Consider the following 18,508-nt stretch of genomic DNA (forward strand, 5'->3'; position numbering starts at 1 on the left):
GGGCTTCAAAAGGGCATATTACTTCCCAGATTTCAGGGCACACCATTCATGCCTGTCATCTCCCAAGACCCTGTGAGCAGCCATGTAAAAGCTGACAGTCCTGTCATCCAGGTGCTACATCCCGAGCTCACAACGGATGACATGGATGCCACTGTTATTATGGGTGTGAAGTGCACACCCTGGCTCGTGCCCAGAGGGGTGACCATCCTAGCATCAGTCAGTGCTCAGTAATACCGACTATGTCACCACTCATACCATCACCATCATGAGCTCATACCTTAAGATAATATGTATACTTACAAAATAATCATGTTACACTACAAATCATTTAATAAAAATTAAAAGTTCAATAAAAATGTCCTATGCCCACCAGCTTTACCTATGTAAAAATTCACTGACAAATACTAAACTGAAAGCAAAGAACAGTTGGGAGACATGATTCTTTTCAAACTGACTCCGCACTAAAGTGCAGGCACATGTTCCTCATGCACTCAAGTCAGGATTCTCTAGCACCAGCACACACACAGCCTGTGCTATGTATCTGGGAGACCAGCTTAAATTTTGGGGTCAAGATAATCTGAGCTCAAAAATGACAAAGATATGTCCTTTCTAAAACTGATTAGTGTTTCTTAAAAATTAATAGATACTGTAAGCCAACTGTCCAAAGTAGCTTACAAAGGTCTTAGTTCTGCCTCTGGCCAAGAAACAGGTGGAAAGGCCTAAATACTCACATCAGCACAAGGTTATTCTGTGGGTCTTTAATGCTGGCATTTCGTTAAGAAGACACTCGGGGACATCCTGGCCATCGGCAGCTCAGCACCAACACCCAGACACGGCCCTGTCCTCTACAAAGCCCCCGAGAGGCCTGAGGAGCACTGCTCCCAGGGACATATGCCCAGTCCTGTTAAGTACTAAGAGCACAAGCCCCCACACATCTGTCAACAGCCTGTCCTGTTGATGTGTCCCTCCCTCTAATAAAGGGCCCTCTGTGAGGAGTGCAGGTCCAGACACAACAGGGTAGTCACCTCAAAATAAGTGGACTAGCCAGGCTCTGGCCGGGTCCCTCGGGGGCCCTGTCTGATGTCCCATCTGCTCCCACACAACCGCCCTGAGGTAGGGAGGACCGTGCACTGAACCCCAATCAGAGACAAGAACCGAAAGGCCAAGGAGGCCAGGGCACATCTCTGAGGACAAGACACAGCAGAGCCAGGCTGGAACTCTGCCTTTCAGTCCACGGGTTCCTCCGCTACAGAGCACGTGAGTGCGCAAATCTGAGCCATGAGACTACCCACAGAGAAATCCTCTGCAGAGCAATGAATAACTAGGAGAGCAGAAAAGAACAGTAAGCAACAGTCTCTAGACAGGTGCAGACAAAAGCTGTCATCAGCTCATTTCTGTCTCTATTAGGTTCTGGAGGTCAAGCCACTGACCACTTGCTCCAGGACAATAGGGCACTTGGTAACTGCTGGTGGGCAACTGGACAGCACAGCAGCATGCTGCCTAGCTGTGCGACAGCATTCCAAACCTAAGAATTTACCCCCAGAAATAATTTTATTTCTAAAGGTGGCACCTGTGAATAATCCCTGTCATTTATGATTGTGGGAACCTGGGCTTCCTCCCCATACCCTCGCCCCCAGACGTTAACTGACACAGGAGCTCTGGTGTTTGCACCCCTGGCTCCCATGCTCAGGTTGGTACCTGCTTCATGTAGGCATAGCACATGGTCTCGGCAACACGCTTGCCTTCGTCATAGCAGGCTCGGGGGCCTATCGGGTTCACGTGGCCCCAGTAGTCCTCACTCTGAGGGTGAACTTCCGGATCTATGAAGGGGAAAAATCAGACCGTGTTTTCATCTTGCCTTTGTTGCAAGATCAGATTCATGATGAACACTGAATATTTATGATAAAAAGGAGCTGTGAGAAGACCAGGATAAACTTCCACATGAAGAGACCAGATCTGGACAACCTCAGTGCTCCACAGTCCAAAGTTCCAGTGGGACATGGTTCTTGCCTCTCACATTAGTATTGCAATTACAGGAAAACACAAGATCAAAGGTTCTCAATTTTGTCTTCCTTCTCTCCCATAAATTATTGACTTTTTAATTATTATACAAACTATAATTAAATATAATCTATGTGAAGAGATATATGGTTCAATTTTATATTTCAAATATGTAATGCAGCCCTGGCCAGTTAGCTCAGGAGTAGAGTGTTGGCCCACCCAGCCTGTGGACATCCTAGGCTCAATTCCTGGTCAGGGCACACAAGAGAAATGACCATCTGTTTCTCTCCCCTTCCCTCTCCCCCTTCTGTCCCTCTTCCCCTCCAGAGCATTGTTTATGGGTCGGTTGATCCCAGCCATCAGCTTCAGGCACTAAAAATAGCTTGGTTGATTTGAGCATCATTCCAGAGAGGGGTTGTCAAGGGGATCCCAGTCAGGGTGTATGCGAGAGTCTATCTCACTATCTCCTCTTCTTTCACTTAAAAAAATGTGTATGTATAGATACACACACACACACACACACATAAATATATATATGTAATGAAAGCAAAGCATGTATTTATTGAATATTTAAGAGCATCTCTGTGGAAAATGACTTTCACATGTGCAGACACCCAGGGGCCTGGTCCCATGTCATGGGAACGTCAATGACAAATGGCAAATGGCTCCTTTAGCATGTGTTTTCTATTCCCAATTCCTGTTTCTCTGGTGTAAGAATCAATCACACTTTAAGATGTGCCCAGGGAATAACTACTTAAGAAAACCCAGTAATAATGTGAATTAATAACAAACTTATCTAGTCTAGTATACCAGGAATTTTATACAATCATGGTATAAAATATGTAAATCTTTACCCAAAAATCTGTTATAAATTCCCTTCTTGCGTACCTTGAAGCAGAAGTCTAACTTCGGCTTATGGGCACAATAGGACCCTTACAGGGAGGGGACATGGACACACACATGCCTCAGCTGGCCATCCACCAAGACTGGCTCCTCTTCCAGAGGGCAGTGCAAGTCCGTGCGGACGCAGACCCTGCTGCCTCCGCTGAGGCTTAACTCCCCCAAGAGGAGGCACGCTTCCACTGCCCCGAGAGGAGACGTTTAAGGCAAACACCCTCGGGGAGAGGGAAACCTGGACGTAATTCACACCAGGCCCTTCCTGGGGAGTTTTCACAAGGGCTGGGCAAGCTGGACTACAAAAGAGACAATCCTAAACTTGGCAAACGATGAGGAAGAGAAGGCTGGGCACACCAACCACCCTGACGGGCACCATTGGTGCTGACATGCCCAAGAAGCCTGAGGTCCATGACACAGCTTTAAAGTTTCCTCATAAAATCAGTTTGAATTAGAAAAGTAAAGGGCCAGAGTCACAGCTGGTTTCTAATCAGGCTTCCGTCAGCACTTTGCCCAGCTATCAGACCGAGTGCACACGCCCACATGCCAGTTTACTGCAGTTCTGAGATACTGGGCACCAGTATGGATCCCAGTGGACCAGGTAGACGCCATGAGTTTGGCCCATAGATTATTGAAGATCCTGAAGAACACAAGCTACTGCCAAATGCACAGACGCTAAGTGAGGAGGGAGGAGGACTAGGGCAGATATGGAAGATGCCCCTGTGCCCTCTGGGACACAGAACACTGGCACCTTTAGGTCTGAGGCATTTAAAAACATACAGCCCAACAGACTTTGTCCACGCCACTCCTTTTGTGACACGTGAAGTCACGGAAGGAAGCAAAGGGGAACCGTCCAATACCAGTGGGGAACTTGCTGATCCCCTGTAGAGTCTCATATGGGAAGAACAGGGAGGGGAGAACTCCAGCATCCACTCAACTACCTATTCCTAAAGCATCACGGCCAACAGGGGAGGGAAATGTGGACATTTCCGTTCTTTTAACCACCAAGGATTGCAAAGTAGATGGTGCTCTACCTTTTCAAAGGGATTACAAAGAACACAATAACTGCATGTAGTAGCATTTCTGTGTCTCAGACTTTTTTCCTTTGGTTGCCTTTAATAAAAACTCACCTCTTCCCATGTTGCCCTTCCACTCCCCCATTTGTCCTATCCATAGCAGGATGTGAAGGGGTTAAGTTCCCTCATGGCAGTCTGCTCCTGCTGTACCCACTAAGCAGTGCTCCAAAGCCCTGCACCCAGCTGCACACTCCTGTGGGGTGGGGCGAAGTGCTGCAAGTGGGCAGAACAGGCCCTTGAGTTTTCTGGCACTCCCAGAAATAGCAGGATCATCCAGAAATGGTTATACAACAGTGAAGTGTCGGCACACATCCCTTCAACAAGCAAGCGTCAAGGTCAACCCCGAGTTCTCAGTGGGTCGGCTCACTATGCATTGTTTACAAACAACATGCACCAGCTAAACTGGCAAAGCATCCCGAATGCTTCACTGACTTCTAGGGGTACTTTCAGAGCAGAATGGCAGACACTTCTGTAGAAGATCCCCTTTGGTAAGGAACTGTGACACAGTCCTCTGAGGGTGTGCTCAGCAAGAGGGCGGGAGCCCAGAGGCCACGGTGACAGAGACAGGACTCTCTGCTGTGCCCTGAATGGAGGAGCAGGTGAGCCTCTCAGAGAGGGATTTCTGGGCTCGGTTTTGGTCTCTTCCTCATCTGAGACAGGATGGAAGCTGTCTGGGGGGAGCCCAGCCCACTTACCTCCGTACACCTCCGAAGTGGAGGCCATGAGCAGACGAGCACCGACGCGCTTTGCCAGCCCTACAGAGAGCAGGGACATGGGAAGAGAAACTCAATTTCAGGGAAACAAGGAAAAACCACATGTGAACATTTCTGTAGCCAATTTCACAATTTTCTGGTATTAATGGTATCTGATCACTCATGCATCTTCAGTTATCCACTCTCATTGCATCTACTTTGGAAATAAAACCAAAAAACAATAAAAACAGGAAAACATACACAAACCCTCAGAAGCACAGTATTTAGTTAGATACTTATCATTGTAAGCAGGGCTAAACACAGAATCTGCTGTTTGATGAAGTGTGATTTGTCGAGTTTCAGATTCCTTTGCCCAACACATCACCCAGTATGTTACGAGAAAGCTTCGCCGTCATTGGAACGAGGCAAGGTCCTTCACACAGTCCCTCACACCTTCCTCGACATGCGCCCCTGTCCAGGCACCTCCACCCTGCCCTCCCACCTCCCTCTAGGTTTCACCAAAGCAACTTACACATTCCATCATCCTGCTCTGCACCCTTTCCTTCACTGACCACTCACATGCACAGTGGACTAAACACTATTCTCTATGGTAGTCGTGTAAGTGTGGCCAGTTTGGATGACGTCAGAGGCTCTGCGAAGCCCTGTACAGCACAACCCCACTGTACTTCACTGAGCCCCATGCTTCCCCAACGTACTCCAGCACTGAGCCATGGGCACAGACACAGGCTCCGAGGGCCCCTGGGCAGCACCCCCTCGGCACCCAGCCCCGCACACAGCCACCAAGCGCTGTGATGGGCAGGGGAGGCAGGCACATGTAACTGCAGCCCTCTGGGGAGGCCAGGCAAGACAGAAGGAAGCATCCTGGCATGAGCAGACAGGGGTGTGAGTGTGCAGGGGCACCTGGGGGGTGTGAAGATGCACATGAAGGACAAGACAACAGAGCTGTTGAGAAGCACATTTTTGGAGGCAACTGTGCACATGCCGCCATGTGCTGAGGAAGAAATGGTCAGGGATGCAGCAAGACATGAGGGCTAGGGCTACAGGCTCCCAAGGCCACAGGCCACGCCGCAGTCTGTGAGGGGATCACCACACGTGTCACTGCACAGAGACAATGGTTGTGGCTTTAAAGTGAAGGATCCCGAGGTATTCATTTTTAATTAAACTTTTAATTTGACTTGTACATTCAAAGGCAGTTGGAAGAATACAGAGAGATCCTAAGTACCCTTTATCCTGTTTCACCCAACAGTAAAAGCTTGCTCATCTACAGTTCAGTATCCCAACCAGGATATGAATACAATGTACTCAAGACACAGAACATCTCCCTTCTCCACAAGGGGGAACGAGGAGAACACAGCTGTGCTGCTGTAGTGCCCAGGTGTCTGTGCAGAGACCGAACAAAGGGGCTGAAGCACGAAGAGGCCCAAGCATAGGCCATGGAGGCAGTGACACCAGAGAGAGAGGAGGGCCCAACCAGGAAGGGGCTAGGCGCCATTCAGGCATCTTATCTCAAGTGCTAAATAGCTAGCTAGCAACATTCCTCTCATTTCAGAATAAAGTCTCACTTGGGTCTCTCCGGTATCACAATCATCCCTCTCCAGTATCTGTCCATATAATTCCCAGAAGACCCTTTGCCACTCTTCCAAGACCTGCAGGTCCACCCTCACTCAGGGTATAAGCCTCAGCCCGAGTGACTTCACCTTAAACTCAAGAGCATGCCATTCTCTTCTAGAACCCCTCACTCCCTAGTCAGCACCGCCGGTGCCTTGCCATGTCCTATCTCCCCCAAGACGCCCGGCTCCCTGCAGAAGGCTGAGTGGAGTCCTTATCTGAATCCCCCCACAGTAAGCAGGGCAGTAGCTTGGGCACACTGACTGCAGTGCCAAACTAGCAGAATAAATGACATCTTTCTAAACATCATGTGTTTGGTGGCTTTTCCTCTACTGTGTCTAGTAGTGGTATGAGCAAAGGTCGGGGAGACAGAGAGCGTGATGAAGGGGCGGAGCCGTCATGGTGAGAAAAAGGCAGCCTGTGACATGCCTCATCTCTAAGCAGAAAAGGGAGGGCACTCTCATCTGTCTGGTGACCAGGGCAGGAGTCATAACAGAGGAGGACAAGTGCCTTTTCTAAATTCTAAGAATAAATCCTTTGACTTCATGCAGAGCTTAAAGTCCCCTAAATGTCTAGTACAGATAGCTTGAAAACCAGTCTCCAGCTGCCTTTTCAGGCCCTTGTCTGCTGCTTCAGTTCAATTAAAATTTTGTGCTATCTTTCCCAAACCTAATTATAGAACTTGTTTTAAATGTTCCTGTAATTAAGTCCATTTTTACCTGACATTTTCAAAAGTGGTTCCTTTCTTCCACTTTGTAACTCATCAAAACCCCTAGTGAGTCTGGAACCTGTGCCAAGCTCCATCGCAGCACACCCGACTCAGGCAGCAATGTGTCTGTCAGCCACAGCATGTCACCTGGGAGTACACAGGTGGCCCCTTTAACGGTCCTCACTCTCATCCGGGACTAGTAAGGTGAATGCTGCAGGTCTGTCTGGAGCCAGGGACTAGGTTTCAATACCCCATAAGGACAGTTTTCCTCCTACCCCTTCCAGAGCACTCTTGAAACTCCTGTGTGTGTGTGCGTGTGTGTGTGTTATCACTCTGTGTATACGTCTATGGTATGTGCCTATGTGTATGCGCGTGTGTTGTGTATGTGTGATGTGCACGTCTTTGTGGTGTGTTATGTGTGTCTATGGTGAGTGTGTGCATGTGGTCCTCTCCAACCCAATCTGAGAACAGAGCCACCAGCACCCTTTCCAGCAGGACGCACACCCACCACACATCAGAGAGGAGTGGAGGGAGACTGGGTCGTCACTTGGCAGCACAGGTGGTCATCCCAGGGTACTGTGCTGGGGCAACACAGACCGGCTACCACAATGACCATCTCCAACATGACCAATTCTGATGGCAAATATAGTCACACTGAAATAACCCAGGCAGAGTTGAGGGAGGGCTGTGAAGACCCGGATTAAACTTCTACAGCACAGTCAATGGCCTAGGCTGGGAGTTGCCTACAACATTCCCAACCTCTGCAAAGTAAGAGAGGGCAACTCACCCAGCATGTTCAGCGTCCCGATGGTGTTGGTCTTCAGCGTCTTGATGGGATTGTACATGTAGTTTGGAGGGGAGGCTGGCGAGGCCAGATGGTATATCTGGTCAACTACAGGAAACAAAATGAAGTCTGTTATTTCCAAGAAAAACACTAAAAATATTTTGAATGCCCGAATTCAGACTGTTTTATAAAGGTGTTCACTCGTGTATCTTTCACCAAACTTTTTTATTACTCTTCCTAGAAACTAAGTTGCATTTACCATTAGAAGAATTTTTAAACAAAAACAGAAACTCTATCTGGAACAAAAACATGAGCTGGGTCACTTATTTGGGCAAGTTCTCTACTAATTAGGATCAATGTGACTACCAAGCTCATTATTTTCTGAGATCTGCCCAAAATAAAGCAGTTACATCAGAAAGGAGACTGACTTTTCAGACACAGAATTAAGCGTGAATATCTAAAACAGTGATTTTCAACCTTTTTCTCATTTCATGGTATACATAAACTAATTACTAAAATTCTGCGGCATACCAAAAAATATATATTTTTTGCCGATCTGACAAATAAAAATGTGTATCATTTTGATTCATTCACACCAGGTGGTAATTGTCATGTTGGCTGTTGTCATTTTTTATTTTGACAACCTAAGGGAAAAGACAACAGTGCCCCTGACTAAATAGTCAGGTATCCATGTTTTAAAAATTCTTGTGGCACATCAGTTGAAAATCACTGTTCTAAAGTAAACATTTTTAATTGGAAAAACAAATCTGATGTAAAAGGAAAGGCACAAAAGCATGGGAGATACCGCCTTTCACTTTGCTTTTATGTACCCAGGATACAGAAAACCACACCTCCCCTCGTGCACAGACATCCCTCAAACACCACCACCCACAACCCTCTCTCCAGGGTCTGGTGACACCTGCCACCCAACAGAGTGGGAACAGCATCTCCCTGCGAAAGGGCAGCAGTGAACGAGCACAAAGGAGGAAAGCCACCTGCAGGCAGAGAGTCTGGGCCATGCCATCCCACCTCAGCTACAGGCCAAAAATCCCAAGCATCATCACAGGAGACCCACGGACGGGAACTGAAACACCACCGCCACGGGGAATCCTCCTGTCACAGCTTGGACCCCTCCCTACAAGGGCACCTGCTGGGGTTCCTCCATAACTCTCTTCCAAGCCAGGGCTCTCCTTTGAGGTAACAGCACACTAGGGGCTAGGTTTCAGACATGACAGGCAAAACGAGCAAACCCAAAAAACAGTCTCCATGACTAATTCTCTGACATAACTATCTCAAAAAACACCCCCCACCAAAACTGCCGAAGCTCCCCACCCACACATCACCACCTGAAAATCGCCTGACATATCCAGGAGGACATGGGAATCACTGCAGAACCCTCTAGGACCTGGGGGCTGTTTCCTGAAACACACTCCAACCCTAGAACGAGAGTCAGACAACAATTTTCCATCCTCAGACAAGGGCAGAAGTGGCAGCTCCCCATCAGAGTGGAATTCTCCAGGCTGTGAGCTTGGTCGCCACTTAATTTGCCCTAATCATCAGTCTCTCAAGCCTGAATGTGTCTGCACGTCTGCGTACACGAGCCACCATGGTCAGGGGCATGGGGGGGGAGGGGAGCACTGCCGTTCCATAGAGCCCTCGTACCTGCATGTACCTACACTGCGACCATATGTGGAGGGAGGCAAGAACATGGGAAAGACTGCGAATCTCATCTTCTGGTTGTTTGTGAGGCTATTTTGTCAAGACTATTACAGCAAACTCTTGAGGTGACTTTTTTAAAAGGTCTTCCTGTTTAAAAATAAATATTAATACTATGTAACATCATCCCTGTCCAAATCCCAACAGTATTTTTCAAATAAATAGAAAAAAATTTCATTCTAAAATTCATACGGACTCTCAAGGAAGCATGAACAGCCAAAACAATCTTATTTTAAAAAGAACAAAGTTGGAGGACTCACACTTCCTGGTTTTGAAACTATTACAAAGCAATAATAATCAAAATGGTAGGGTAATCACAAAAACACAGATATATAAACCGATGGAACATAGAGCCCAGAAATGAATCTTTTTGTATATGGTCAAATGATCCTCAACAATACCATGTCACTCACTTGCGAAAGGAGAAAGGATTAACAAATGGTGGGAAACATGATATATACAAGCAAAAGGATAAAGGTGGACCCTTATCTTACTACACCATAAAACAAAAATTAACTCACAATGGATTAAAGACTCCCAGAGGAAAACACAAGAGAAAAGCTGACACTCACATGGGATTTGGCAAAGATTTCTTGGATACGACACCAAAAACAAGGCAATGAAAGCAAAAACAAACAACTGGGACTATGTCAAACTTTAAAACTTTATGCCAATGACAAAGGGCACATCAGCAGAGTAAAAGGACAATCTATGGAATGGGAGAAAACGTTTCCAAAACATAACCGTGCTAAAATGTTAACATCTAGAATATATTTATATAAAGAATTCCTACAAATTAAAAAATAAATCAACCCAATTAAAAAACGGCAAAGCACTTGAATAGACTTTCTCCAAGGATTATATACAAATGGCCAACAAGCTTATGAAAAGATACTCAATGTCACTAATCATCAGAGAAATGCAAATCCAAATTTGCATTTACCAAGGAGGTATTGCAATACCAAGGAGGTATTATCTCACACCCCTTGGGCTACTATTGAAACAGTAACAGAAAATCACAAGTGTTGGTGAGGTGTGGAGAAACTAGAACCTTTGTGCATTGTTGGTGGGAATGTAAAATGCTGCAGCCACTATAGAAGACAGTATAACAGTTCCTCAAAATATTAAAAATAGAATTAACATGTGATCAGGAATTCAACTCCTGGGGATATAACAAAGAACTGAAAGCAGAGTCCTGAAGCCACCTCTGCACACTCACACTCCTGCTCAGAGCAGTACCATGCACAATCGCCAAGAAGTGGAAGTATCCACGTTCCATCAACAGACAAATGGATGAACAAAAACGGCATACACATAGAGTGGAATATTATTCAGCCTTAAAAAGAAAACCCTGTACATGCTGCAACATGGATGAATGTTGAGGACATAACTCTAAGTGAAATAAGCCAGTCACAAAAAGACAAATACTGGAGGAATCTACTTATATAATGAGGTGCCTAGAGTAGTAAAGTTCATAGAATCAAAAAGTAGAATGGTGGTTAGCAGGGCCCAGTGGGAGAGGAAATAGAAGTTAAGTGTTCAATGGTATAGTTTCATTTTGCAAATGAAAACGTTCTGGAGATCTGTTTTGCAACAATATGAATATACTTAACACTACTCAACTGTATATTTAAAAAATGGTTAAGATGATAAAAAACAAAAAACATAGTTACTTATGAGTGGCAAAAGTAGATGCAAAACAAGTATTAGTGGAAATACGTAAAACCTTTATTACATAAGCTGAAGTCAAAATGAATCATTTTAGTTTATATATTTGTTCTCTCTTTCTCAACCCTGGGAATATAAGGGGTCAAAATCAGGCTCCTGGCCCATTGCAGATCATTCGAGATTCTCCCTCCACCCTTGCTCTGCATCAGGGACGCCTGGTGAAGCTTCACAACGCCTGGGCCCATGGGCCCCCAGCACAGACACTCCAGGTGGGAGACACCAGACATTTACACACATGTGTGTTTAAAAGCCGCCTTTGAAAACCACTGGATTAACTTAAAAATAGAACCCTTAATATATTGAAAGAATAATTTTTCTTCAAAAACTCTAAAAATAGCCTGACCAAGCAGTGGCGCAGTGGATAGAGCATCGGACTGGGACAAAACACCAGGTTCAAAACACCAAGGTCACCAACTTGAGCGTGGGATCGTAGACATGACCCCGTGATCACTAGCTTGAAGTCCAAGGTCACTGGCTTGAGTCCAAGGTCGCTGACTTGAGCAAGGGGTCACTAGATCTGCTGTAGCGCCCCCCCCCCCCCGTCAAGGCAAATATGAGAAAGCAATCAGTGAACAACTAAGGAGCCGCAATGAAAAATTGATGCTTCTCATCTCTCTCCCTTCCTGTCTGTCTATCCCTATCTGTCTCTCTCTGCTTGTCCCCCCCAAAAAAACTATAAAAATACACAAAACCTTTTAAAATTACTTGTAATCTCTCAATATACAAATCGACTGAAAAGATCTAAGTAAGAGGAAATTCCTGGGACTGCTAACTCCCACCAGTTCTTCTGTGCTGATAAACAGCTAAAAACAAAAAGCAAACGTTCTATTATGAGGGTTGCAAGTTGACAAGACAGTTCTCACAAAACCCCAGTATTTGTAGGCTGTTTAATCTTCTCTAGCTTACAAATGTGATCATAAGAGCACAGATTAGTGCCCACACACCTGCTTTTTTTATGTTTATTTTTATTAATTTTAGAAAAAAGAAGCAAGAGAGATACAGGGACACAGATCTGCTCCTGTATGTGCCCTGACTGGGGATCAAACCAGCAACCTCTGCACTTTGAGTCAATGCTCTAACCAACCAAGCCATTCGGCCAGGACCAACACCTGCTTTCTTAAACACCCACGGTCTGCAGGTATAAGGGAGCAGACCATCGCATTTCCCTTTTGAAAGCTTTTTTTTTTTTTATGTGCCTTGACCGCGGGCCTTCAGCAGACCGAGTAACCCCTTGCTTGAGCCAGCGACATTGGGCTCAAGCTGGTGAGATTTTGCTCAAACCAGATGAGCCCTCGCTCAAGCTGGCGACCTCGGGGTCTCAAACCTGGGTCTTCCGCATCCCAGTCCTACGCTCTATCCACTGCGCCACCGCCTGCTCAGGCCGCATTTCCCTTTTAAAATACCTTGTCACACCCGCAGCTGCTCTCGAGCAGGACTGCGCCAGATTCAAAACATAATGAATGTGGACAGACCGCACAGCTGAGTGCCACACCTGAGCCTAAACTGGCGTCCCGCCTGGTTCACAAGTCACTGACTGGCAGTTCTGCTCACACGGACAGGGCTTCCAAATGCTCCCCAAAGCCAGTGGAAACCAACAAGTCTGGGTGATGGTCTTACAGCACCAATATTCCACAGTATTTTTAGCCCTTGAGGTGACAACATGTGCAGTGAAGGAAATTGCATCAAAGACTAAGAAAAAACAACATTGATGCCTTAAGCGACGTAATTCCCTGACATCAAACATAGCAACAACGACACTTATTTCCTTTACCTGCCTCAGGCTCTCTTCTGCAATGCTCAATTCAAATGCCACTTTGTGTAGGAAGCCCATCCAGTGCCCAGAAAGTAACTCACTGCGGGCCACCATGCACTGCTTAACAATGACTTCAGTCTGCTTCATCACATCCTTCAAACACATTTTCACCTGCTGATGAGCTCATGAGCAGGAGAAGCAAGCCCTCTTCTTCCTGCGGGTCACCATCCAGCTTGGCTCTCTGCAGGGAGGGCGGCCTCTCCATAACCCAAGGGCACATAAATGCAGACTCCTGGACAGATCTAATGCATCAAACTGTCTAGGCAACCTGGAAATCTGCGACGGAAAACAAACACTGCTACATGGTGCTTTGGCCCCAGCCAATCCGGGAACAGTGAAGTGAGCTGAGTGAAAAGATAAGACATATCTTGGGGTTTCTTCATCCAAAAGGTTTTGCATCATCTGGTTTGTTGCTTTTTCATGCTGGACAAGTTAAGTTAGCCCTGTTCACCCTACCTGAAAAGGCTAAGTACATCCTATAAAACTATTTTGTAATGTTTACTTAAATAGCAACACCCAAGTATCCTACTGAGGATCCTGAAAACCATACGAAAAACTAATGTTTTCAACAGCCTTCCTTTCCCTTGAGACTGTGTTCTGCCCAAAACATTAACTACAGTTTTGTCCTAAAAAGGACATGCTACTAGAATCTGTTAATTAATCCAGTAAGGAATTCTGAAGAAAAGAGTTGGGGAGAAACTTTAGAACAATCACAAATAATCTACAATGATACAATGAGAAGTGCTATGGAAATACTGTACTAAGTAATATGAATAACAGAGCAGCAAAACCCCTCACAGCCCAGGAAAAAACACCCTCAAACCATGTCAATTACACAGTTCAGAGTATACCAAAACTGAGCACGGCATCGGAAACTCTAAGCAGGGGGTAGAGAGAGGAAGAAAAAAGGGGAGAGGTAGGCTCATTCAGTTGCTGGACATGTGCCTCTAGAAGATGCTGACCGCCATATGACCCCTCCCTTGGCAACCCTGTTACATTTACAAGGGCCAAGTACTGTAATCACAGCTAGAAAAACAGGAGCGTTAAGAAATGAGCCTAAGCCAACTAAATGGGAGATGACATTTGCAAATAGCTCTGATAAGGGGTTAATACCCAAAATATATACAAGGAGGGTTATGACCCAGTTTCATTCCCACACTAGTGACATAACCCGAACTATGGTGTAAGTCGAAACACACCCTGGCCTAACACAAACAGAACACTTATGCTTTTAACAGTCCAAAATGGAATAGGTAAGCATACTGGGGGCGCCAACTCCCTCACTCATACACCACGTGATTGCATCTTCTTCCACTGCGTGCAACCACACTAGTTCACCCACGTAGTCTGTAAGTACGACACTAACAGCATAAGCTGAAACACTTATGTCTCAATTTTTTAAAGTTTTTATGCAAGTGAATGTCATAAACTCGAAACTTCGTATGTCAAGACTGTTATAACCTGAGGACCCCCTGTAAAGAAATCACAAAGCTCAGCAATAAACCAGCAAACAATCCAATTAAAAAGGGGGGAGAGGACCTGAAGAGACACTTCTCCCAAGAGGACATACAAATGACCAACAGCTATATGAAAAGATGCTCATCTTTGCTAGCTATTTGAGAAATGCAAATCAAAACTATAATGAGATATTACCTCACACCTGTTAGATTGGCTATTATCAACAAGACAGATAATAAGTGTTGGAGAGGCTGTGGAGAAAAACGAACCCTCATTCACTGCTGGTGGGAATGCAAATTAGTACAACCAGTATGGAAGAAAGTATGGTGGTTCCTCAAAAAATTAAGACTAGAACTACCATATGACTCAACAATCCCTCTACTGGGTATCTACCCCAAAAACTCAAAAATATTGGTATGTAAAGACACATGCACCCCCATATTCATCACAGCATTGTTCACAGTAGCCAAGACATAGAAAGAACCAAAGTGTCCCTCGATAGAGGACTGGATAAAGAAGATGTGGTACATATATACAATGGAATACTACTCAGCCATAAGAAATGATGACATAGTGCCATTTATGACAACATGGATGGAACTTGAGAACATTATACTAAGTGAAATAAGTAAATTACATCCTTCAAACACATTTACAGAAAAAACTAAGAACTGTATAAAACTGAGACTCGTGGACATAGATAAAAGTGAAGTGGTTACCAGGGGAAGGGGGACAAAGGGGAAGGGGGCAGGGGGAATAGGGGGAAGGGTGTAAAGAGGAACAAATATAAAGTGATGAAAAATGATTTGACTTTGGGTGATGGTTATACAGTATAATCAATGGTTCAAATGCTATAGAAATGTTCACCTGAAACCTATGTACTCTAATTGATCAATGTCACCCTGTTAATTTTCTCAATAAAATAAAAAAAAACTCTCAAACTAGCAGCATCTGGCCTTAGCATGCCCCATACCTCTCCATTAGTGGTCCCAGGCAAGGCACTAGCAGCAGCCAACCTTGATTCACAGCTTGTCCTAGCCTGGGCATCTCTAAGCCTAGCACAAGCAGCAGCCATCTGTAGATCACTTGGTAGCTCATGCTAGGTAGCCAATGACAGACAGTGGAGGTGACTGAACTTGGCCTGCACCTCCTGGGAGGCCCCAGAGTCACCACACTCAGTGCACAGCTTCAGACCATGTCAAAGCACCACTCACCACCTCCACAAGCAACAAACTCAAGGGGCGGACTTAGCAAGGCAGCAAAGAACCTCTTCAATAAGTCCTGCTGAATGGGATGAGCCTCTGCATGGCTGATTCTTCACGGCTACAGCCAGTCATTGCATCTGCTCAACCTGAGAGTAAATGCCTCCCATTGACATGCCAACAGCAATCAAGGCTCAACTACAAAAGAAGGTGTGTATAGCCCACAGGTGAAACAAAAGGGGTTTGGGAAGGGGAACATGGGAAGTGCCCAGCTCATGGGTTCTATAGGACACCTACTACATCAGGCCACTCTACCAAGCCCAGGAGACAGAGCAGCTTTACCTAATACATACAAACACAGGGAAGAACCAAAATGAGGAGACAAAGAAACATGTCTCAAACAAAAGAACAGAACAAAACTCTAGAAAAAGAACTAAACAAAATGGAGACAAGCAATCTACTAGATACAGAATTCAAAACACTAGTTATAAGGATGCTCAATGAGAGATGCTTAATGAGAACTTCAACAGCATAAAAAAAGAACCAGTACAAAATAAAAGATACACTAACTGAAAAAATAATTTACAGGGTACCTTGGTCAGGAAGCTCAGTTGGTTAGAGCATCATCTTGATATGACACAGTTGTGGGTTTGATTGCCAGTCAGGGCACATACAGAAAACAACCTATGAATGCACAGCTAAGTGGAACAAAAAACAGATGTTTCTCTCTCTAATCAATAAATTTTAAAAATTAAAAAAACAAAAAAGAAGTTACAGGGAATCAACAGTAGAGTAGATGAAGCCAAGAATCACATCAGCAATTGCAATCGGAATATAAGGAGGCATAAAATACCCTATCAGATCAGCAAAGAAATAAAAAGGAATCTACAAAAATGAGGATAGTCTAAGAAACCTCTGGGACAACTTCAAGCATACCAAGATTTACATCATTGGAGGACCAGAAAGAGAAGAAAAAGAGCAAGAAATTAAAAATCTATTTGAAAAAATGACAGAAAACTTCTACAACTTGGTGAAAGAAACAGACACAAAAGTCTAGGAAGCAAAGTGAGTCCCAAACAAGATGAACCCAAAGAAGCCCACATCAAGACACATCATAACTGCCTGACCAGGCAGTGGCGCAATGGATAGAGTGTCGTACTGAGATGCCAAGGGCCCAGGTTCAAGACCCCGAGGTCGCCAGCTTGAGCGCGGGCTCATTTGGTTTGAGCAAAAGCTCACCAGCTTGGACCCAAGGTCGCTGGCTCGAGCAAGGGGTTACTATAGACCCGTAGTCAAGGCACATATGAGAAAGCAAGCAATGAACAACTAAGGTGTTGCAATGCGCAATGAAAAATTAATGATTGATGCTTCTCATCTCTCCGTTCCTGTCTGTCTGTCCCTGTCTATCCCTCTTCTGACTCTCTCTCTCTGTCTCTGTATAAAAAAAGAAAAAAAAAAGACACATCATAACTAAAATGCAAAATAGTAAAGACAAAGAATCTTAAAAGCAGTAAGAGAAAAGCAATTAGTTATCTGCAAGAGAGCTCCCTAAGATTGTCAGTTGATTTCTCAACAGAAACTTTGCAGGCCAAAAGGGATTGTCAAGAAATATTCAAACGGCCCTGGCCAGTTGGCTCAGCGGTAGAGCGTCGGCCTGGCGTGCAGGGGACCCGGGTTTGATTCCCGGCCAGGGCACATAGGAGAAGCACCCATTTGCTTCTCCACCCCCCCCCTCCTTCCTCTCTGTCTCTCTCTTCCCCTCCCGCAGCCAAGGCTCCATTGGAGCAAAGATGGCCCGGGCGCTGGGGATGGCTCCTTGGCCTCTGCCCCAGGCGCTAGAGTGGCTCTGGTCCTGGCAGAGCGATGCCCCGGAGGGGCAGAGCATCGCCCCCTGGTGGGCAGAGCGTTGCCCCTGGTGGGCATGCCGGGTGGATCCCGGTCGGGCGCATGCGGGAGTCTGTCTGACTATCTCTCCCCGTTTCCAGCTTCAGAGGAATGAAAAAAAAAAAGAAATATTCAAAGTAATGAAAAGAAAGGACCTACAACTAAGCTTATGCTACCCAGCAAAGCTATCATTTAGAGTGGAAAGACATATAAAGAGCTTCCCAGACAAGAAAAAGCTAAAGGAGTTCATCACCACCAAACCAATATTATATGAAATGAAGGAGAAGACAAAGGTAGAGGAAAGGAGAAAGAGAAGGCAGGGAAGAGGGGAAGGAGAAGGGGAGGAGAAGAGGAAAGAAAGGAAGAAGAAGAAGAAAAGAGAAGAGGAAGAAGAAGGAAGAAGGAGAGGAAAAAAATCAAAACTATAAACAGTAAAATGGCAATAAAGACAGGGTGCAGCCCTGGCCAGTTGGCTCAGTGGTAGAGCATCGGCCAGCATGTGGAAGTCCCGGGTTCAATTTTCGGTCAGGGCACACAGGAGAAGCGCCAATTTGCTTCTCTACCCTTCCTCTCTATCTCTTTTCCCCTCCCGCAGCCAAGGCTCCATTGAAACAAAGTTGGCCCGGGTGCTGAGGACGGCTCCATGGCCTCTGCTTCAGGTGCTAGAATGGCTCTGGCCACAAGAGAGCAACACCCCAGATGGGCAGAGCATCGCCCCCTGGTGGGTATGCCAGGTGGATGTCGGTCAGGTGCACGCGGGAGTCTATCTCTGCCTCCCCACTTCTAACTTCGGGGAAAAAATACAAAAAAAAAAAAAAAAAAAAAAAAGACAGGGTGGAGGGTGGGGCAAAAGTAGGTTTACAGTTGTATGTATGAAAAACAATGCAATTGTTAATAAATAATACAAGAATAAACTGATTCA

General features: G+C 45.5%; 1 protein-coding gene across 5 annotated transcripts in view; it reads right to left on the reverse strand.

Moving 5' to 3' along the window:
• UXS1 (UDP-glucuronate decarboxylase 1) overlaps positions 1 to 18,508 on the reverse strand; it is a 162,381-nt gene that overhangs the window by 30,982 nt on the left and 112,891 nt on the right. For all 5 annotated transcript variants that reach the window (XM_066377553.1, XM_066377552.1, XM_066377549.1 and 2 more), the window contains 3 exons: positions 7,789 to 7,893; positions 4,667 to 4,726; positions 1,699 to 1,820 (listed from right to left, as the gene is read on the reverse strand). In XM_066377553.1, the coding sequence (XP_066233650.1) occupies positions 1,699 to 1,820; positions 4,667 to 4,726; positions 7,789 to 7,893 (287 nt within the window). The remainder of the gene's footprint in view (positions 1 to 1,698; positions 1,821 to 4,666; positions 4,727 to 7,788; positions 7,894 to 18,508) is intronic.

This window comes from Saccopteryx leptura, chromosome 3, assembly GCF_036850995.1.
Source record: "Saccopteryx leptura isolate mSacLep1 chromosome 3, mSacLep1_pri_phased_curated, whole genome shotgun sequence".
Classification (NCBI taxonomy): domain Eukaryota; kingdom Metazoa; phylum Chordata; class Mammalia; order Chiroptera; family Emballonuridae; genus Saccopteryx; species Saccopteryx leptura.